General features: G+C 31.2%; 1 protein-coding gene across 4 annotated transcripts in view; it reads left to right on the forward strand.

The window, feature by feature from the left end:
- Window positions 1–24363, forward strand: part of kto (kohtalo) — a 135392-nt gene that overhangs the window by 84134 nt on the left and 26895 nt on the right. For all 4 annotated transcript variants that reach the window (XM_067287050.1, XM_067287052.1, XM_067287051.1 and 1 more), the window contains exons 26-32: window positions 1197–1395; window positions 2047–2148; window positions 2941–3170; window positions 12109–12297; window positions 16368–16500; window positions 20208–20389; window positions 23727–23856. In XM_067287050.1, the coding sequence (XP_067143151.1) occupies window positions 1197–1395; window positions 2047–2148; window positions 2941–3170; window positions 12109–12297; window positions 16368–16500; window positions 20208–20389; window positions 23727–23856 (1165 nt within the window). The remainder of the gene's footprint in view (window positions 1–1196; window positions 1396–2046; window positions 2149–2940; window positions 3171–12108; window positions 12298–16367; window positions 16501–20207; window positions 20390–23726; window positions 23857–24363) is intronic.

The raw sequence follows: 24363 nt of genomic DNA on the forward strand, positions 1-24363 counted from the left end.
AAATTTTTAATCACTAATTAATTATGTATCAGACCATATATTAGTTAATTGGAATGGATTATTTGAAATATTAAAATTACAAGAAGTGCAAATAAAACAAATTGTATATGTTGATCACTTGTCAGGTGAAAACATTTTTACAAGTACAGTAGAGTCCCGCTAGTCTGAACTAATTGGGACAGAGTCCTGTTTGGATTAGCTGAATAATTGAAATAATGGAGAAGCAAGCAGTAAAACCAATCTGGTTCATATAGATCCAACACCACCAATGATGTCAGCATCCCACCCTTTATTTCATCTGAGTTGTACTCAATAGTTGTACTCATCTGAGTTGTACTCAATAGTTGCATCGTCAATTTTGAAGGCAGGTTCCATTTCAAAATTACAAAACAAGGTTTGTAATTTTGAAATGGCAACCTGCCTTCATTGTTTACCTTAAAACTATTTTAACTGTAAAAAATGTTGTTTTTAATACACAGTCCAGGATTCCAATCAGTTGTGATGATCACAACAAATCAGTTTATCAACATGTTCCACCTGCTCTGGAGTGGACACAGATGTAGGACATCCACTCCAGTCGTTGTCTTTCAGACTCGATGTGCTTGGATTGTCAGTGCATACAGTCTGCATCCACCTCCTGATCATGCTATCGTCAACATATGCTTTCCCATAAATGGCACTCATTTGATGATGGATATCAATAGGTGGAACACCTTCCGCCATCAGAAATTTGATTACAGCACACTGTTTTAACCGTACCTCCATGTAGGCAGACATTTTGCATGCAACTGCTTCAAAGTCAGTGGTGCCATCTGAAAAATGCATACATCATCTGAAAGCAGGAACTTCAAACTTTCTTTTGAATATAACATCTTTCACTTTCATCAATTAATAAATGAGTTAGTCCAGGAGACAAAACTTCTTGAAACAACCCTCATATATTATCTCATTTTTTTAATTTATTTGTAGATACTATTATTTTAAATATTTTATTTCTAACTTAAAGCTTATACTATTTAAAATAGAGATATTGACAGTTTCTGGTTGAAATTCTTTGTAGAATTGTTTGTTTTATATATAGTTTTTTGATACATTTAATTCAAGATGCTATTGTGAATTTGGATTAATTTATTTTTATTATATGTAAATAAAATATATTTTAATACAATGAGAAAAAAATTTGTATGAAATTTTAGCACTTCATTAGGAAGACCAGCAGGTTCTGGCATAAGTGGTGGATCATGTGGCATGGAAACAGCAGGGCTTAGCGAATTTGCTAAACACGTTTTACGTCAAATATGTAGTCAGGAATGGATTCGAGAACTTTGTCTTCGAGATCCTGATCTTCTATGTAGTCAAGATCTTTCAGTGAATTCTGTACTTTCTCCACAGCAGGTTAGTTTCAAAAATGAAACAATTTATAAATACAGTACAATCCATTTGTTGTAATCATTTTAGGATTTGCCTATCTTGATAACAATAACTGACTGATGATCTTAAGAGATAAGTAAATTAGGCCACAATTAATGGAAATTTTGGTTTTATTGACTCTTGCATTAAATGAACACATAAAAATTGTGTAATTCGAATTTAATGTGTCTGATAGTGTAAAAAGAGAACTTAAAATAAATGATATTTATCTAAGCAAAATAATAACTGAACTCTGATTACAATAAGCAAAGTTTTATAAGTGTATTTTAACTTATACATTTTGGGTTATGCTATTATTTGATTGATAACAATATCCATAATTACAACAAGCAGAGATTATTGTATATATAAATGAAAGCACAGAACAAATTCTAACTTTGGACCTGAAAAATATCAACAAATATTTTCATGATTTTTTTAATTTCTAATCGTTAAGAACAAGAAATCTGGTCAAAAATCTCAGAAAACCAACAAAAATTTTTCTAGCTTAGTAATAGAAAAGTCTATTGATTTTCTGAAATTCTTGATATTTTAAAAAAATTAGATATGATAAAAGTCATGTTACATAACTTGAAATATATTATATTTAAAATAATATTTATTTTATTATCTTAGGCTAGACAACTACTTCAAATGATTTGCCATCCAAAAGTAGAAATTAATATCGGAAATGAAGATTCAGTTGATCAGCGCCAAATGATCACAAATATCCTCCAGGTATATACAAATTTTAAAAATAGTTGTTATAAAATTTTGACATAAAAATTTTAAATTTGTTAATTTTCATATAATAATTTTTTCTTCTTTTATTCCCATGTTATACCATGGGAATAAAAGAGTATAAGTTGCTTTTCCTTTTGTTACTGTATTTATGTTAGTTTATTAGAACTTTATTAACTGGAACACAGATATTTCTTTGTGAATTATTAACAACAGTAATACACAAAAACTTGTAGTATTTTACAAATCAAAGCAATAAAAATAAGTCTTTTGTGAAAAAGATACATACAGCAGTCAGACATTGGTGGACAATGGATAGAAGCTTACCAATACCCAGGTAGAGAGACCTGTTAGTATGGAATATGTTCACCTCAAACTGTGATGCTTCAGTCACAATGTTGTGGAAGACTCGTCACCAAGTGACTCGGGTGTTCTTGGGACAGATTGGGACATTCTTCACTCAGAGCAATTGTGTTCATTTTTAAGTTTTGGAATTGTGTATAGATATGGTTTTTCTATTTTGCATTTGTTATATATGTTACATTAATTAATGAGTAATAGATTTGTAATTATAGTGACTGAAAATGAAAATAGTTTGGTTGAATTAGTATTACCAAAAATTAAACGAACAACAAAAAAAAAATTTTCTAAATTTGAACTTTTTGTGAAGAAAAAATGGAAATGTAGCATACATACCAAAAAATATGTGCTGATGATTCTAAAATATACATTGTTTGTTATATTTTCCATTGAGTATTTCAGATATTAAGTTGATATTGTATGTTTTAGAGTTTAGATCTTTGGACGCTGCAAGTGTCATGGCTTGAACTTCAGCTTATGTATCAACACGTTTTACGAAATGAGAATGCACAAAGCCCTAATGATGTAAATGGATGGTTGGAAACTGTTGCTCGTGCAACAATTGATGTATTTCAGTTAATAAGTGAAGAAAATGCGGGTAAAATTTGTAATAATGGCGTTGGAGATCCTGTTATAAGTACATCAAAATCTAATCATAGGTAATCTATTAAATATTTTTAAATTTATTTAATTTATAACTAAAAAATAATATAAAATTTTTAACGAAAAAATAAATTTTAGAATTCAGTAAAAAATATTTTATTTCTAATAATTTTTTAAACTATATAAGTAAAGTTTATGCGTAGGAAAAAATAATTATGATTATTATTTCGCTTTATACAAAGTGCAGTATTCATGTTTTTTATTTAATGATTGTATATCCAGTGTAATGTAATTAAGAATTAAAACGTATTTCTTCTTGGGTAATATTTATATGTGAAATGACTGTTTCAATAAAATTTATCATTAAAGTCTTATCTTATAGGATGATTAATTCAACAATAACTGCAAGAGTTAGATTGTTATTTAAAATATGCAAGTATAATGCAAAACGAAGTTTTTGACAATAAATGACAAATGTAATATTAAATTAATATTTCAATAGCTTATATTTGACAAGACTTATTGATTTCTTTAAATAGGCTGTTAGAATTAAAAATTTTAAATGTTGACATTGTTTAAATTCAGTATACTGCACATTATAATCTTGGCTATCCAATATTATTTATCAAACAATTTAGTTTTGATAAATAATACGTTAATTTGATAGTTTTGATCTTGGCTATCCCATACTATTTATTCAGAGGACAACAAAAACTATCCAATACGATAATTTTTTAAATTTATCTTTTTTCTTTCTTTCTTTCTTTCTTTCATTTTTATTTTATGACAACGTCATTAACATTTCAATTCAGCACATACCCATGTGATCAAAAAGTATTGGGAATGGTTCAATAAAACACAAGATTTGAATTTATTCATCAAAATTTTGTCTCCTTCAAAATAATCCCCCACTGCAATGCACTTATGCCAATGTTTTTTCCAATCCTCAAAACATTATTTAAAGTTGTTTTTGTGAAACCCCTTTGGGACTTCATTGGATTTTGTTTTATTGTATCAATCAATTCAAAACAGTGGCCACAAAGCAAAAATTTTAGTCAAGGAAACAGGAAAAAGTCACGTGATTCTGCAAGCTTTATATTCTCCTGATGTGTCAGGTGAATACAGAGCTTGCAGAATCATATTTGTGAATTAGTGGCCAAAAATTCAAGAACAAGAGCATTGTGAGCAGATGTATTATTGTACTGCACAATAATACATCTGGTCATTTTCTACAAATTACTTCATGCAAATGAAGCAAAATGCTCAAATAATATTCTTTGTTGACAGTTTGACCAGTCTGAAGGAATTTATGATGCACAACACCACAACAATTGAAGAAAACAATCAACATGACCTTGATTTTGACTGGGTCTTCTTGGTGTTGCTCACCTTTTGAGTGCCATTCACTTGATTGTTAACCTGTTTTAGTGTCAAAAGCATAGCTCCATATTTTCTCACTTGTATTGATACATTTTAAGAACGACTTGCTTTGAGAAATCATTTCTTTGGCCACCTCAACATGTTTTTGGAAAAATTCAGCATTTTTGGGATGACTCGATAAGTGACACATTGCAAGCCCAAATGATTTTTTAAAATTGCTCGACAAGATTCAAATGATACCAGAACATGCTGAATAATGTCTCTACTTGTTAAATGAAGGTTATTGAGCACCAGATCTCTGACTTGAGTGACGTGTTGTTCATCAGTCAAAGTTGAACGCGTCAAAGATTAACCAGAGCATGGTTAATCTTTGACATGTTCTCTGCCTTCCTCAAACATCTTCTACCACTCAAACTCTTGTTTGGTGACAATAGTATTGTTTGGTGTCACCAAAGGCTTTTGCAACATTTCCAGCATTTTTGTAGCAATAATTCTGTTGTGAAAACAAAATTTAATGCATATTCTTTGTCCAAGTACATGTGACATTTTAAAAAATTGCTGGCACAAAAGTTCTTTACACACAAAACAAGTGTTTATTTGCAAACAAAACCAGATAGTGACATACAGGTTGCTGCTAGATGTTAATGAAAGTCATAACAAATGACAAAAGATGATGGCATTACCCTCTTGCATGCATACAGTTTAAATGGACCATTCCCGATTCTTTTTGATCACAGTAGTAAGTCATTATTTAATGGTGGTTGTAGAAAAACTATGCAACATATAGTAACTGTTTTTTTAATTTAAATGTTGAGCTCTTAATGTTTGTAATTGAAAAAACAAAAAACAACAACTGCACACATAAACTGGAACTATACTTGAACAGAATAACACCTAAACACAAATTTCTAGCAAAAAAAATGTTTTGTTCAAAAATGTTACTGCTCAAATGTTTTTAGAATGGTTTTTTCGCATTTGTTTACTGATGAGGACCAATAAATTGTAACCGAAAATGTTTGAACTGTAAAAATTTGTTTGTTTATTAATTTTTTTCTGGAAATTTGTGTTTAAGTATTATTCTGTTGTATGTAATTGATATAAAAAACATAATTTTGAAAATATAATATTGATAATTTAAAATAATCTTTTTATATGGATAAACATATTTTTACTTTCTTTGGAGATAACTAAATATTAAATCTACACTTTTGCAAAAATAATACTACTAAAGCTTACTAGAGTTAGAATAATAAATAAATAAACATCCTTTCGCCAAACAACAAGAAATTAACATATTGTGGGATCGGGCTTCCATTATCAGAACTATGACCAAAAAACATACAATCAGGCACCTCAAGGAACTAGAAATATATAAAGCGCAGTTGAGAACAGGATGCATTAATCACAGAGATGCAGATACGTTGTCAACTGCAGGGAAATTGTTTTACAGTAATATACATTAATAACATATAGTTATCCGATGGTATTCCTCTGTGGCCATGTTTTCTATTATTATATATTTTGTTATTATATATATTTTTATATTATTTTTACCATATATTATTTAATTTATTTATGGTTAATCTTCGTGCACATCTTAGTTGTATTTACACAAGCGCAGTTCATGTTTTTTTCATATTTAATACTTTGTGTTCTACGAGGGCTGTTTTTTAAATAAGGTCCGTTTGTGAATGAGAGCGAGAATAATGTGCAATCACGGCAGTATGCATGCGCTTCTGCTCCGAGCAAGCTTGGCGCGCGTTTTGACGCCATTTGCAGCCATATCGTCTGTCTGTATGCTGAGCTATAGAAGTTTAAAATGTTTAAGAAAATTGAGTCGCCCGCCGACTGAGAGATACGATCTGTTATTTGATTCTTGAGTGCAAGAAACTTGGCAACAGCAGAAATTCACTGTCAGATTTGTGAAGTTTATGGTGATAATGCTATGAGTAACAGTAAAGTTCGAAAATGGATAAGAATGTTCAAGGATGGGCGAGTTAATGTGCATGATGAACCACGCTTTGGCAGACTTTCTCTGATTTCTGAAGATTTGGTTTGTGATGTGGATAACAAAATTCAAGAGGGCCGACGATTCACAATTTCAACGTTATCAATTGAATTTCCACAGATTTCAAGATCAGTTTTGTATACCATTGTTTCGGAGAAACTGAATTATCGAAAATTGTGTTCTCAGTGGGTTCCAAGGTTGCTTTCTGACGATCACGAAACAAAAAGATTGGACAGTGCTTTATCGTTTTTGACTCGATACGATCATCCACGCCGTCCAGACCTTGCACCCAGTGATTTTCACTTGTTTCGATACTTAAAGGAGTTCCTTGGTGGTCAACGGTTCAACGACGATGAAGAAGTGAAAACTGCAGTCATGGATCAGGCTTCTTCACAGGCGGCAGATTTCTTTGAAGTCAGAATTTAAAAAATTGTTGAGCAGTACGACAAATGTTTAAACAAAAATGGAAATTATATAGGAAAGTAGATAAAAGTATGTAGAATATGGAAAAAAATATATATAATTCTTCACCCGAAAACCTAATAACCGGTGCCAGTCCACTTAAATTATATGGCAAACGTTTTCGGACACTTCACTGCGCCCTTCCTCAAGCCTTCTAATCTTCTTACAACAAATTTTTGAACAAACGAAGTCATATTTCCGTTACGCACGTGCCAACCGAACAAAATTTAAAAATTAAAAATCAAAAAAATTAAAACATCGAACAACTCAAATTCCAACGGTTCAACCAACTTCCGTAAACGAAGCCTCCTCCGAACATTCTACCGCTATTTACAATTTCCTACATCGCTCCGCCCTTCCTCTAACGAGTGATGACGTAAGCAGCACTACATCATTGCTAAACATCGCACTTTTTAACTAATTTCAAAAACGCTCCTCCACTCTTTCAATAAAAGATCGTCATCCCGTTTCCTTTCTTTTACTCTGTCTCGTCTTTTTGCAGCAGGGCCTGCCAAGCCATCGATAATTTCATCTCATCTTTTGCGTTAATAGGCTGTGATGAACGGAAGGCCTTAAAGATTTCTATTTGTTCCAGCCATCTAATTTGCTCAGCGTGCTTAGTAGTAGCAAGCAACTTCGCTGCCCCGAAGTCCGGGACTATTTCCGGGTCGGACGCATAAATCGCTAATGAGGTGGTGGCTCTCCCGTGCTCAATATCTTTCTGGTGTTCTCTCAATCTTACTTCCATTGCTCTTTTCGTGGATCCAATGTAGACCAATTCCTCATTGCACCTATTATCTGTTAGTGGGATAGCGTATACCCCCGGAAGTTTGTAACTATTCGTTCTGTCCTTATCATTCCGTATTAGTTGCAGCATAGACGGGCATCTCCTGTAAGCTATGTCCAACCCTTGTCTTTTCGCAATTTTTCTATATAAAGGTGCCAATATGGAGTTGTATGAAAGGGGTACGATAATATTCGCAGTTCTTTGATTATTCCCATTCACCGGCGTGTCAGGACCGTCGCCATTTAGATAATTTCTTTCCAGTTGCTGTATCAGTCTGCCGTACCCGTGCTCTTGCGCCACCACCCGTAAGTGATCCAATTCCTTCTGTAGTGCTTCCTGGGTGGTGCTGTGAGTGTACGCCCTTTTAATCAGGGACCTGAACGCAGCCATTTTATACCCGAACGGGTCACACGAATCCGCTGTTATGTAACTTGAGCTGCCTGTTGCCTTCCTGTACACCGCTGTTTGTATCCCGTCTGTTGCTATCTGAATGCCTATGTCCAGAAAGTGCACCTCCTTATTGCTATGTTGCTCCAATTCTAAAGTAAGGCCGTAACTGTTGTCATTCATCCGTTGTACGAATGAGCCGATGTCCGGGTCTTTCTTCCATAATATTAAGACGTCATCCACGTACCTTCTATACATAATGATGTTCTGGCTGAAGCTTGGAATTATTCTCTCCTCTAATTTCCTTATGACCAATTCACATATGTCCCCTGATACGGCGCTACCCATGGGTACTCCCTTCCCCTGTGTGTACGTGCTTCCTCCAAATTGAAAAAAGGATCCATAACAAATTAAATGTGCCAACTCCAGCACTTGATCATGTAACTTGCAATCATTGACTTGTTGTAGCAAAAAGTCCCTAACCGCACAAAAACATGGTGGTAATTCGACTGAAGGGTAAAGCGCCCGGAAATCCAACACTGAGATATGGTGTGGACAGTCCGCATTCCTGATTTCTTGTACCAGTTCTGCTGCACTATTTATTGCATATTGGTATCCTTGTAGATGTGGTGTAAGAAGGTTATGCATTGCCGTCTCCAGCTTACGCGTGGGGGCCACCGCTTTATCTACCACTGGTCTGAGTTGCTTCCCTTGTTTATGTACCTTTGCAAACGCAAATAGTTTGGGCGTATTCGGGGCGTCTACTATGATATCCTTCATACCAAGCCTAGCCGCTAGTTTAGACTTAGAGAAACGCTTCACTCTCCTCTGCAGTTTTTCTATCTCCTCGTTACTTTGTATAACACATTTTGTGTCGTTAATGTATTCCCTTAGCCCCTTCTCGTAGGTTTCCCTCTTCATCACTACAAATTCCTTAGTCTTGTCGGCTCTGAGAATTGTAATGTTGTTCATCCGGAACCATTTCATGGCCCTGCTCAGATCTTCTCTTAGCCTGTAAACTTGTAACGACTCTTTGTTATTTTTAATCTTGCAGCTGGCCATCCATCTATAATACTCCTTCTGCACTTCTGTCATTCCTACTATAAGCTTCTCCAAGTCCGGTATGCATTCTCTAATCGTACCTTCCCTGCGCAGTATAGGTGCATATTTCGGCCCATATTTCAGTATTCTTTGGACATACATCGGGAGGATCAAATCATCCCCGACTGTGTACTTGCACTTATGTTTATTCTGATTCAACGGTATCTGGTGTCTCAAAATCCATTCCATCTTCTTGTTATAATGCGATTTCAGAGAGTAGACTAACCTATCCTGTATAATGGCAATCTTAGCATTCTCCACCCTAAGCTCTTGTGGATTCGACCGGAATAATTCTTCTTCCCTCCTTATCACTTTCTTTAACTCCGCATACATACACTTTCTGGTGGTCCTTATCGCTCTATTTAAGCACATCCATTTAACCTTCTTTACTATTGGTTGGTTCCCTTGCGGCAATTTAATCCGATAAATCGACATCGGGAAAACTTTTAATTCCTTACATTTGCTCAAAAATGATAACTTCTCTCTAGCCTTGGTGAGGCTAACCACCCTGTTACGGTAAATGTTAGTCGGCATAACCAAATACACATAAACTCTCACTAAAACACTGGATTGTAAATAATTCTTCACCTGAAAACCTAATACACGCCGGTGAATGGGAATAATCAAAGAACTGCGAATATTATCGTACCCCTTTCATACAACCCCATATTGGCACCTTTATATAGAAAAATTGCGAAAAGACAAGGGTTGGACATAGCTTACAGGAGATGCCCGTCTATGCTGCAACTAATACGGAATGATAAGGACAGAACGAATAGTTACAAACTTCCGGGGGTATACGCTATCCCACTAACAGATAATAGGTGCAATGAGGAATTGGTCTACATTGGATCCACGAAAAGAGCAATGGAAGTAAGATTGAGAGAACACCAGAAAGATATTGAGCACGGGAGAGCCACCACCTCATTAGCGATTTATGCGTCCGACCCGGAAATAGTCCCGGACTTCGGGGCAGCGAAGTTGCTTGCTACTACTAAGCACGCTGAGCAAATTAGATGGCTGGAACAAATAGAAATCTTTAAGGCCTTCCGTTCATCACAGCCTATTAACGCAAAAGATGAGATGAAATTATCGATGGCTTGGCAGGCCCTGCTGCAAAAAGACGAGACAGAGTAAAAGAAAGGAAACGGGATGACGATCTTTTATTGAAAGAGTGGAGGAGCGTTTTTGAAATTAGTTAAAAAGTGCGATGTTTAGCAATGACGTAGTGCTGCTTACGTCATCACTCGTTAGAGGAAGGGCGGAGTGATGTAGGAATTTGTAAATAGCGGTAGAATGTTCGGAGGAGGCTTCGTTTACGGAAGTTGGTTGAACCGTTGGAATTTGAGTTGTTCGATGTTTTAATTTTTTTGATTTTTAATTTTTAAATTTTGTTCGGTTGGCACGTGCGTAACGGAAATATGACTTCGTTTGTTCAAAAATTCGTTGTGAGAAGATTAGAAGGCTTGAGGAAGGGCGCAGTGAAGTGTCCGAAAACGTTTGCCATATAATTTAAGTGGACTGGCACTGGTTATTAGGTTTTCGGGTGAAGAATTATTTACAATCCGGTGTTTTAGTGAGAGTTTATGTGAAAAAAATATATTTTAATGATATTTACAGTATTTTTCTTCTTATTAAAAAATGGACCTTATTTAAAAAATAGCCTTCATATTTTTAGTATTCTTTTGTTAACTGAAGAAGGCCGTTAAAAAACGGTTGAAAACGTTTTTATTTATTAAACAATTTGCTGGATGGTTAAAGGTGGCGTTTATTTACATCTATGCTTTCGCATAGTTATACAAGTGTACTCCAGGTTATGACCATTTCATGTTAAAACAAACCGCAGGCAGATATGACCGTCGTATATTTGTATCTCTTCCACGATCCGATTTAGCTATCCCCACCAATATCATACTTCATTCATTCCAAGTGTTGTCATCTGTCTGGATTTTGCACCTTATGTCCAGACGTTCAGTTGAGGACAAAAATGTCTGGATTTTTAAAAAATGTGGCAAATTGTCAATAATTAATTATTGTTTAATAATATAGCTGATTTTATACATTGTAAGAGTGATGGACAATTGTGGGTGCTAATTTTAAAATTTGTAAAATATAATGTAGATAATATTGAAATGTCTGATATGATAATTAATTAAGTTCTTCAACTGGGGAGGTGTCTGATTTAGAAATTGATGTGGCAGATATTGAACAGAGAAACCCACGAGTAAGAATTAGCAAATGCAAAATTTATGGAGATACTGCATGGAAATAATATTTAAGAATGACAGATGACGACACAGACAATGATACAACAGCTGATTCAACACCAGTCAAAACATTGGAAATTAAAGATCTTGCCAAACATAGGTGGGCCACAGTAAGAAGGAGAATTGAGTGAGAAATGACATGCTATAAAGCAATTAGACGATGAAAAGAAGAAAGCAGTTGCCCAAATAAAGTTAGATTTTTTTTAAGTCACTACCAAAATAAAATATGTATGTAACTGTCTTCTATAAATACACAATGTTATGTAATTATTTGTTGTGTTTTATTTGTTTATTAATGTTATACCACATGCATTTATTTAAAATTCAATTTAAGACGTATGTATGAATTTTTAAAAAATGTATGTAAATGTATGGGAAATGGCAATTCATGATACAACCACTATTTGTTGGAATGCATTATGTACTGTACATAACCTGGTGCATGCCTGTATATCATATGATAATGTAGGAAGCCACCTTTACATATATAAGTTATTGTTTAATATAAAAAAAAAATGTTTATGATAACAGCTTATAATAATGTCATGACTATTATCATAACTCAGTAGCATTGTTGATTTAAATTGTATTTTAAATTTTAGAGATTCCGATAAACCTGAAAGAATATGGTTGATTGCACCTTTAATAGCAAAGCTTCCTGCAGCAGTACAAGGCAAAGTATTGAGAGCTGCAGGACAAGTATTAGAAAGTGGAAGTTGGTCATCTGCATCATCGTCATGGTCTTCTTCTTCTTCAAAAAATAAAGATAAAGATAAACAAGTTCAGAAAAGGTTATTTTTTTCTTTCAATTTTGCAAATTTATATAACTAGATAACAATTAAAAATAAATATTTGTAATTTCTTTAATAGTAAAAATATACTGAAAAATGTAATTATGAATTATCATTTTGTATATCCTGTAGATTAGAAAAAATAATTATAATTTAAATTTTTTAAAGGAAAAGAGGATTGTTAATTTTTTTTAATGATTTCATTAATGTAAAAATTGAGTTTGTTGAAAAGATATATTTTTTAAAGTTTTTTTTTATTGTAATTGTTTATATATACATACAGTAGAGCATCGATTATCCGAATATCGATCATCCAAAACGTCAATTAACCGAAAGCTTTCCAGTCGGTAAATTTGAATTTCTGCTAGTGCTGTGGCACTGCAATCTTTGGTTATGTCTTGGGCTACTCCAATATTATTTTTGTTGGTGTGCGTGTTTTAGCTGGCAGCACTGGCGCGACCATGAGAGGGTACTTAAGGACGTACCAGGATTTGAACAAATTTCAACATGGGATAGTTAATATATTTTTTCTTACATAATCGGTTATCCAAAAAATCGATTTTCCAAACAACCTCAGTTCCGAAGTGATTTGGGTAATCGATGCTCTACTGTATTATACAAGTATACAATTAATTCCAAGAAGTTAATCAAATTAATAGTTGTTTAACTTTCTTACAACATTCAATAGTAAGATGAGTAAAGCAGATTAAGGGCATATTATTATAGATATTATGTTAGATGTTGTTACATGTTTTTACAGCAGCCAGACTAGATAAATGTGTCAAAAGATTTAAAAATTTGTGAGCAATTAAAATTAGGTACAATGGCAAATAAATTCATACCATAAGTAACACTATAGTTTTTGGCAAATTTAATTATTTAATGATTTAGCTTAATATAAGAAGATTTATCAGAAATATTATTATATAGTTTAATTTTTGATATCAGTGTAGAGTTTTGCAGCAATATTATAGTACAGGGTGTCCCAAATTAAACTTGACATTTCCCAGATGGCTACAGCAAAAACTATTCATCAGAAAGTCATGAAAGTTTGGGAATGCCTTAATGAGATGATGGGAATTTTTTTCTAGAGCAAAAGAAAATTAGTTTCAAAAACCACTACTAGAATGCTTTTTAAGCTGAAGTAGTGGCATTGGCCTGCAAGATCCCCACACTTTGCCCCAGAGCCAAAACTTGCATGGATTTATCTCAAAGACTTGACCTACTGTGATCCCAGAACATATTGCTGTTAGATCTTAAAGTCACCATGTGCATAACATTTCAAGGCATAAACTCCATACAACCATTGAACATGCTGTTTTATGCTTTCAGATGGTAGCAGACAATGACAGCCATTATGTTTTATGAACGTGTTTTGAACGTGTGAACGTGTTTTGTTCAAAATATTAGACAGATAACTTGTGCACTTCATTGTTATGTTCTGTATAAAGCTGTAATATGCCCTTTAGTGGTGATTTTTTAAACTAATTTTTGTTTGCTCTAGAAAAAATTCTCATCATCTCTTAAGGCATTCCCAAACTTTCATGACATGAATAGGTTTTGCTGTAGCCAGCTGGAAAATGTCAAGTTTAATTTGGGATTCCCTGTATTTCATTAGATAGATAGAGCTTATTATTAGTTTAACTTATTTGAGCAAATAATCTAAATTAGATGAAATGGAATAGAAGTTCAAGACATTTTAATGTTTTTTTCCTTATTCCTAGAGAAGATTATTTCCTACAAAAATTGTCATTAATTTTAGTTAACAATGATGAATAATTGAGATTTAACAAATTACCGTATATTCCGGCGTATAAGACGACCCCTGACTTTTACAGTTAAAATATAGTTTGGGATATGCTCACCGTATAAGACGACCCCCGACTTTTGAGAAGATTTTCCTGGGTTAAAAAGTCGTCTTATATGCTGGAATATATGGTATGTATTTTTAAATAATAAAATTATTAAGAAACTGTATTGAAAGCAAGTTAGGACCTGTCAACACCTAACTCCACATGGCTGTGACATTTATTTCATAAGCTATAGGTTTTACCAGATTTAGTTTTTCTTTTAAATTTGATTATTTGGCTGTGAAATATGAAGTGTAATATTAATAATAATTTAATTCACTAAAATTTAATTCTTTTATTTAAAAATTTTTAACTTTATGAGATTCTTTTAATTGTATTGCTTTCTAATTTAAAAGAGAAATGGAAAATGGAATTTCTACAGAGAATCTGCCTAAGAAACTGATCTGCAACAAAATTTTCATAAACTTGAACAACAAATAAAAAATTTTGGTTAAGTTTTAGATCAGTATGGGTACATACATAATTTAAAATATAAAATAAAATATGAAAACAAACTTTCAGTTTCCAAAGCAACTTAGTCAAATATTCAAAATACTTGTATTCACATGACAAATCTGTTACACCACTACTAGAATGCTTTTCCAAACAACCTCAGTTCCGAAAATAATTAGCAGATAAAAATTGAAAGTTACTCTACATGGTAGTCTGAGATCTTAAATGAGATGGTGAAATTCAGAATGCTCCTGGTTGATTTAGTCCAAAACACTGAGAATTTCCCTAAACGTCTGATTAACTTATAATGTTTTAAGGACTTCATAAACCATGATCATTTTGAATATACCTTCCAATTATGGATCTCATACTGCTATATAGTGTAATTTCCTTTTTTCCCCCTTCTTCTTCTTACAAAAGCACTTTGAAAACTCTGAAAAAAATTCTAAGATTTTTCACATGTTAATATAAGTATAAGAGTGAATTCAGTTTGGCCAAGCTGTTCTGGAAATATAAAATAAAATGCAAAATTTTAATTTTTATTAAATTGTGCATGTGTAAATTTTGGTTTAGATTAGTTTTTTAGCCAATTCCCTACAGGAATTGTATATAGCTTTATAAGATCTTAAAACTTTTTGAGACCTCAACAAGTTAAATGTTGATATTACAACAACAACAACAACCAAAAAAAAAAAACCTATTTCTGCAAATATCAGTAAAATGATGATACTTATCTTTTTTCCCTATCCTTTTATTTTACCATTTTAACATAGTTTATATATACAGGGTGGGCCAACGAAAACGAAACGGCAGAGTGTTCGTGTTCGTCCAAGCAAATTGCTCGGACAGGTCAATTTTATTCTCGAGGGGACATCTTTTGCAATAAAGTTTTTGCGATTCTGAATACAACAGACAACAAAAAATTTAAAAAACTCATTTATTTTGTATTAACTAAACAAACATTTATTTCGAAAAAAAATGTTTGTTTAGTTAATATTCAGATTCGCAAAAACTTTATTGCATAAGATGTCCCCTCGAGAATAAAATCGACCTGTCTGAGCGATTTGCTTGGACGAACACGAACACTCTGCCGTTTCGTTTTTGTTGGCCCACCCTGTATATATATATATTCTTGAAATATTTATTTCTGTTTTATAATTTATATTATTAACATGATTTATATTTTATTAATTTCTACATCATTTATATATTTTTGATTTAATGACAATGAAAATAATGTGAAATTCAAATACGATTGACATCCTTATAGTTGGGCTGTTCTCAAATTAAATAACATTTGTCAAAAGAATTACCTATAGAAGTTTTATGTAGACATCATAACTCAAATCAAAATTTCATTTTCATATAACTAAATTGTAAGTTTATAACAAATTTTCAGTATAAATTCATATATGATTTCTTAATAGAAAAAGTTAATACAACTTAAATTAATTATAGTAATAATGCTTTAAAACTGTTTAAAGAACTTTACACTCAACTCTAGTCTTATTTCATCTTTTTTCTTCAAGAAATTATGACAATATTTAGTTGTATATGTATGAAAATAGTTTATCATTATGCTTATTATCTTTTATGTACATTGTAATATATATGTATATATATAATAAATCAAGTAACTAAACATTGTTAAATTTCTTCTAGAATGCATGTTTGGTTATTTGATTTGCATTATTTTTAGTTAGTGTGAATATATGTCCAGAGTAAATAAGCAAATTTTCAGTTTATATTTATTTTTCTTTTAAACAGCTCATCTCTCTTAAGTCATCAACCATTTCTTTCGTTAGTTTTAATGTGTCTTAAAGGTCAAGATGAACAAAGAGAAGGATTGCTTAATTCTTTATATTCTCAGCTGTCTCAATGTCTTCATATTGCTAAAGATGTAAGTTTACAAGAAATATTTTAATTTTTGTAAAATATGTATACAATATAATAACTTGTTGAAATTTATTGCTTATACATATATAGAAGTACAGTGGAACCTTGCTTAACGAGCACCTCGCACAACGAGTATTTTGCATAACGAGCAAAACAAATTGTAAAAATTTGCCTCGCTTAACGAGTGATGTTTTGCATAACAAGTGATGAGGAGAGGGGAAGTCCCGAATTGTGCGCATGCAGCATGCTCCATCAGTCTGTGTTTATCACTCGTTCTGCTAGCATCTTAGTGTCCCTTGTGATCACATATTTTTCCAAACTTGTGTTCACACATATTACTTATAAACATCAACAACCAAAGCCTGTTATATAATAAACACGCCAAACAATATGCCAAATTCTTGGGTCATTAAATTTAATGACCGATTACAAATTAAATGTTAGAAATGTCTGAATTAAAAATTAACTATTTATAATTATTAAATTTAATACGAGATGGAAACATAACTGCTTACCTCTAGTCAAATTAATTAATTTCTAATATTTAATTATAGCCTTTACATAACCCAAGAATTTGGTATATCGTTTGGAGTGTTTATCGAACATATTAGCTGTGATTTTTTTTTTTTTTTTCTTTGTTTCTGCAACTCTAATTCTCATTCCAGGATGGTTCATTCCACACTAGAAGAAAAAATGATGATTCACACTCCTTAACAGTGTATATTTTGTACAATTTTTTTTGAATAAACATTATACATAAAACATTTGAGCATTTTTTCAGCATGGAATGCATTATCATATTTTACATTAATTTCTATGGAAAAAATTGTTTCGCTTAACGAGTGTTTCACATTACAAGTAAGACTCTGGAACGAATTATGCTCGTTAAGCGAGGTTCCACTGTATTTTTATAATTCAGAATCTGTAAAGATGTGCAGTGTGTTTAAAACCTATGTGTACAAAGTAAATAGTATACATTTATTTTACAATTTCATGTTTCTCAATGGTGTACTTGTGAAGTATTATTTTAGAAATGCATTTAATTATTATCTCATTTTTGTAGAATTTATACAAAAAATGCATATAGAATATGTATTTGGAAAAGTATTTTTTAAAATGAAAATATTTAACAGATACAGGTTGACCAGCTAATTTATTTTATCTAAACCAGGTAGAACATTTATAGGATGTATAAAGCTTTAGCCATTAAGAATTAAAAACTATATTTCTTGGAAAATAGATATTGCATTACACGGGTTGATTACAAAGTTCACATTTTAGTGGGAGGTCAATTATCTGAAATGTCAAATATCCACATTGTTTTTCTTCTTTTTGATGTTTCCTTGGATTGCCAAAAATGAAGTCTTAAATCTACATCTTTCTGTTTGGTTATTGTTATTACATTTCAGAGACAATTGGTCTTGTCACTAATAGCCAGCTTGTGTACTATACACATTTGACAGGTTTCAGCATGGGATATTTCCAGAATTATACTGCATGCAATATATGGTTCTTGGAAATTTTGACATTGATGGTCTAATATTCCTTTTCTCTCATGTTTCGTTGATCTGAGTATCAGTCTTAATTTGCTTAACTTATCAACATGTGTTCTTAGCATCTATTGTAGGCTCGACCAATCCTTGCCACTTCTACATCCTTTCTTCTCACTTGTCAGAAAATTTGGAAGAGCTCCATAGTAAGGTAGTGAAGTGAGTTATCTGGTGAGTGTGGAGTGAATGAGCATTCAACATTCTTGTCTGGAATGGTTTTGTGTTCAAAAAAAGAAAGCAGAATATGTTAACGATGAAGTCAATCAAAGTTGGAAATCTTAAAATTTCTTAATAAGGGAGAAACTGGAACATCTCTTGCCAATATTTTTAACATTTGCAAAGCAGCAAATTCAGACACAAAAAATTGAATAGGCAAGAAGAGAAAAGGAGATCTTAAAATTTGCATCAAAATTCAAACTCAGACAATGGCACAAAGAGAGAAACTATAAGATAAGCAATTGCCATCATCTTTGACAGTGCACTTTATTTATGGTTTATGGAAAGGCAAAAGAAAGGAGATCTAATATTGGGTCATTTGTTGTGTGAGAAAGCAGCAAGTTTGTAGTTTGCCTGATTTCAAAGCTAGTACTAGTTAGCTAAAAAATTTTAAATCATACCATGGTATAAGAGAACTTCATATTGAAGGAAAATCATTGTCTTATAATAGTGCTGCTGCAACTAAATTCAAAGAGAAAATTTTACAGTATTTGGGAAAATGAAGGACACTCTGGAAATAATGTGTATAATGCAGACAAAACAGGGATAAATTGGATGGCACTTCCAAGAATGTCTCTGGCTTCAAACATGAATCTGATGCTCCATGTTTTAAAGTCACCAAAGAATGGATTATAGTATTGGTTTTTGTAAATTTTAGCAAGACAAAAATCTTACCATTGCTGGTGATAGGAAAATTCAAAGAACCTAACTGTTTTAAAAACTTTTTTTGCAGTTTAAAAGGCACAGAAAAGTATATGAATGAATATGTATCTCTTTATTGAATGGTAAACTACAGACTTTATACTAAATGTTAAAGGCATTGTAAATGTGAAGGTAAAAAGACAAAGTTTTATTATTACCAGTTAATTTATCTTCTCTTTCATACACTGCTCTTAATGCTATTGACAACAACTTTTGCATAATATATCTTTTACCAAACTGCTGTAAGAATATAGAAATAATCCAGTGTATGATGTTAACTGTATAACAACACAACATACGTACACAAAAAAAATGACAATTATTTCAATTCAAACATTTTTGACATTACATAGCATCATCTTCAGGATTTGGAGTACTGAAAGCATCAAATACATTGAAGTTACAACTGTTCCATACTTAGAACACTTTTTTAACACAATGTAGTCATGCACGTATCATTTTCAGGCTGATTAAAGAGTGTGTATGAACAAATTGGAAGCATACAGCAGCTTTGCACTAGTAACAAAATGCACAGCAATTTCTGAAATATTTGAATCACATATAATTTATCAATTTTGCTAAAATATTTATACATAAATGTTCAGTAATCTAGCACTTTTGACGATTTGGTACCAGTCTGGTCCTGTAGAAGCCAAATTAACAAACTTATACTGTAGTATACTATGGAGATTATAATGGATAAGAATTTTAAGAAAATTGATAGTTAATGATGATAAATTTCTGTTAATTTACATTATATTTTGTCCAAATAAGTTTGCTCATATATATTTTATAAATTACAGTATTTTAATTATTTTCAAGTAAATTATCATAATTTATAATTTAGCTATGAAAAAATTCTGTTTAGTAAACTTTTGTTGGGATTATTATTTTTTGCTTAAAATAGCAAATAATAACTTCTTAATCATTTGTTTATGATGATAAACAGATTCAAATATAGAAGTTCAAAAACAGTACTGTAATAAATATTATGGACTTTATATTTCAGTTTATTTCTTGTTTTGATTCATTTTTATCACGTGTTTGTAATATTTTGTGATGCTTTGATTTATGAATTTATACAATTAATATCGAATTTGTCTTCTATGAAAATGTTTACATATTTAATTTGTCTTTAGTTAGTTGTGTTTAAGTGGAAAATTAACTTGAACTTAATGATTGTTGTGTTAGACTAGTAAAGATATAATTTTTATAACAACAATTTTACAATTTATAATTATAGGATAAACATGGAGCAGAAGACATTAAAATGAAACAGTCAATGCAAGAGGCACTTCAGTTACGCTTGAGTCTGGTTGGTGGTATGTTTGATATGATTCAAAAAAATAGTTCTCAAACAACTGAATGGGCAGTATTATTAGTTCAATTAATCAGCTATGGAGTTGTTGATCCACAGACAAATTAGTAAGTATAATTTTAAAATATTTTATTTTTTAAATTTATAAAATTTGATCTAAATTAAAGTTTTAAGTTGTGAATAACACTACATCTTTGGGTTAATTATAAAATAATTAAACTTGGAACATACTGAGTCTTATATCAAAAACCCTACTTTTCTTTTAGTTTAACAAATTTCAGAATTTTAACATTTTGTCCTTGTTAATTGTTTCAATCATAATTTAGTTACTGTTTGTGTTTCCAGTGTTTCCAGGCTCAAATTTAATTAGATTCTGAAGCTGGACTATTCTGTAAATGTTAATATACAATTTAATTTACTTTGTTTTTAACTTTGTTTGTAATAATTCATACAAAAGATCAAATTGGAAAAATAACTATCAGCTGACAAATTCAATTTAACAATCTTTGAAAAATGAGTTTAATATTTTGCCAACTGATCCATTTTCATTAACAGTTATCAAGATGCCATTTTTTAAAATTATCAAATTCATCAACAGCTACTATTGTTTCATCAAAATTTGGCAGTTTGTCTCCCAAGAATTACTTTTTCCATCATAAAAGTCTGTAACAGCTGGAATGTAGATAAATTAAACACCACATATCATGCATACAATCTTCCAGCAAATAATATGTATTTGAATTAAATACAAAATGGAACATTTTTTAAAATCTAAATCAGAAACATTCAAAAATGAGTTGATGTCAAAAAGCAATTTTAAAAAACTTTCTAAAATTAGAATCTCTAACAATCTGTAATGTTTGACACTTGATGCAGGCCCTAAAAGAGGCCAAAAACATTCTGTTTTGTATTTAATCCAAATACATATTATTTGCTGGAAGATTGCATGCATGGTATGTAGTGTTTAATTTACTTTAACCAATCATAAATGGTATAAAAAGTAATTTTGTTCAGAAAAATTTACTTTTTTTTTCAAATATTACAATATACATGTGTAAATCTTTAAAAGATTATCAAATATTTTTGTGAACAAGTTATTGCTTTAAAATGAAATTATTTAATTCAGTTAGACCAGCACTTCCCAAAATGTGCACCGTGGCTTCCTCAAGGGGTGCCAGAAAATGTTATAAAATTTTTATAATTTTACTTCCTCTTTGAATTCAATGTGATAAGATGCAACATCTAGCAGACCTGGTGCAAATCATTAACTCAGTAATAAAAGTGGCACACAAAATCAAGGTGGTACCTAGAATTGCAAAATGTGAAAAACCTGATACCATTGCAGAAAAACTCTTTCTACTGGCTGCTGTAGATATGGTGAACATTACGATTGGTGAGTCTGCTGGGAAGCAGCTTTCAAAAGTGCCTTTGTCCAATAACACCATCAGTTGCAGAATACAGCATATAGCAAAGGACCTCCAATGTTCAGTTAATTGAAAAAATAAAAGGAAAGGAATTTGGGTTGCAGCTGAATGAGGACACAAATAATAATAATGATGCTCACTTGATTTGCTACATACAGTACAGTTTATAAGTAGTAATAACATTGTAGAAGATTTTCTCTTTTGTAAAAGTATCACCTCTGGTGCTAAGGCTCACGATTTGTTCAAGATCCTTGATATTTTTATATCCGAAAATAATTTGGAGTGGACCAAATGCATTGGTATCTGTACTGATGGTGCTCGTTCTATATTCGTGTTATGGATGACTGTAAGCACTTTTTTGAAGCAAAGACCCTATTGCACATTTGACCCATTGTGTTATTTACAGGGAAGCACTCACATCAAAATATCTGAGTTCTACATTGAACCAGGCCTTAGAATATGTAGTAAATGTAGTAAAATTTATAAAAATTCGGTCATTGAAAGAAAGATTTTTCAAAAAATGTGAGGATATGAGATCCGAGCACAAATAGGACTTGTGCTCAGATCCCATATTTTGTACTTTCTCGAAGTGCTGTAGTACAACACTTCAAGAAAGTACAAAACATTACTATGAGAGAGTGATGGCTCTCTCAAGGTGTAATGTTTTGTTTTATATGTTTGAACTGCAACAAGAAATTTATATTTTTTTTTAAAGAGGAAGACCACAAGTATGCCAAAAATTTTGTGAATGGAGATTTTTTGGTAAAACTAGCATACTTATATTATATTTTGAAAAGCTGAATGCTCTGAATCTCTCCATGCAGGGAAGCAACATGTGCTTTTTAAAGTCAATTGAGAAAATTTCATTTTTTATAAAAAAAAAAAAAAAATTAAAACTATGGAAAAGAAAAATAAATGACAGGGGAAAAGAAGGTTTTCTCTTGTTGCAACAGTTTTTGACCTTCAGTGGAGTTGATTTCTCTCGAGGTATGAAATCCATTTTTGAAGAACATTTATCACAGCTTATCACCTGGTTTCAGAAATATTTTCAAAATGATAATATTGATAAATTTGCATGGTTTCAAGATCCATTTAATCCCAGTGCTCCATCTAAATTTACTGCTGCAGAAGAGAATCTTCCTGAGTTGTCTTAAGATAATATATTGAAAACAAAATTTAGCAGCATGGAATTAACTGAATTTTGAATATCAGTAAAAGATGAATATCCCTTCTGATTGATAAAGCTCAGAGAATCTTAATTCCATTTGTGACTTCTTATTTGTGCAAAGCTGAGTTTGTTGCTATGATAAAAACTAAGCATTATACGAAAATCAATCTGGAGAAGGAAATGAGCCCAGTTTGATTCCAGGATGTGAGAAAATGTGTGGTGATCAACAGGTTCATCCATCTCACTAATTATAATTAATTGAATTTGTTCAATTACATTTTTTTATCATCTTAAATACATGTTTTATTTATTTTTTACTTAACATCTGAACTCTTTAATTCAAAAAAATATTGGTTATTTTCCTATTTCGCAAATTGTACTTGTTAGAATTTGACATTAGGACACCTTGGAAAAATCTGGATTTAGCAAGGGTGCCAAGAATCAAAAAAGTTTGGGAATCACTGAGTTAGACAATAAATTTAATAATGATGATGATTATTTTCAGGAATTTCTTTTGAATTTATTATATCCTTTTGTAATATCTGGCATAAATTTATTATTTAATTTTTTTTTACCTTTTGGAATTTTTGAAATTAAAAGAAACATACTATATCCTCCTTTTTTTGTAGTTATAATATTTATTGCAGTTTTATGATATACGTAAATATCAAATATATTCAACAATTAACTTTAATCATATTTTAAAAAAATGAAAGATTAATATTAAGAATTATAACTATGTCAAGAATTTCTTATATTTTATTATAAATATATCTAAAAACAAAATATACATGTGAAAAAAGTGTTTTTTGGCACTTTAATATTAATTTTTCTTTCTTTTTTATATAATAGTGAATTATTTACAACAGTTTTGGATATGTTAGCTGTTCTCATTCATACTACTCAAGTATCTGATTCTTCAAGTGGTGACAGAGGAGAAGAAACAAGAAAACAATATTTAAATTTGGTAAAAAAATTAAAGGTAAATTGCATTTAATTCATTATAAAAGAATCACTGAATGTTGAGTGTGTTCAAGTTGTTACTTCTTGTCAAATTATTGAATAAAGTCATTATCAATGACATATTCATAAAATTCTTTATAGATGGAATGATTTTGCAAGAGATTTTCCTTTAATAATCTTAAGATTATAAGATTTATTAATTTTTATTAGACACACACATGATATGATAATTATAAAAGTTAACTTTTACTTGTGGTTAGTATTTTTAACCATGTAAATAATTTTTAATATAATCTTTTATTTAAATTACTTAAACAAAAACTATTTGATAAAAATATTGCATAAGAAAGATTTTAATAATAGTACTATAATTGATTTTCTTAGAAGTTTAACAAATGCTTCTATCATTACCACACTAAATCCGTTGTTAGTCATTAGCAGTTGAAAATGTAGTCATTTTTTTTTAGAGAATTATATAAACATGAATAAGAAATATTTTATTAAAATTGAACACTTTATATATATT

Source organism: Centruroides vittatus, unplaced genomic scaffold (genome assembly GCF_030686945.1).
Source record: "Centruroides vittatus isolate TY-2023 unplaced genomic scaffold, ASM3068694v2 scaffold_435, whole genome shotgun sequence".
Classification (NCBI taxonomy): Eukaryota; Metazoa; Arthropoda; class Arachnida; order Scorpiones; family Buthidae; genus Centruroides; species Centruroides vittatus.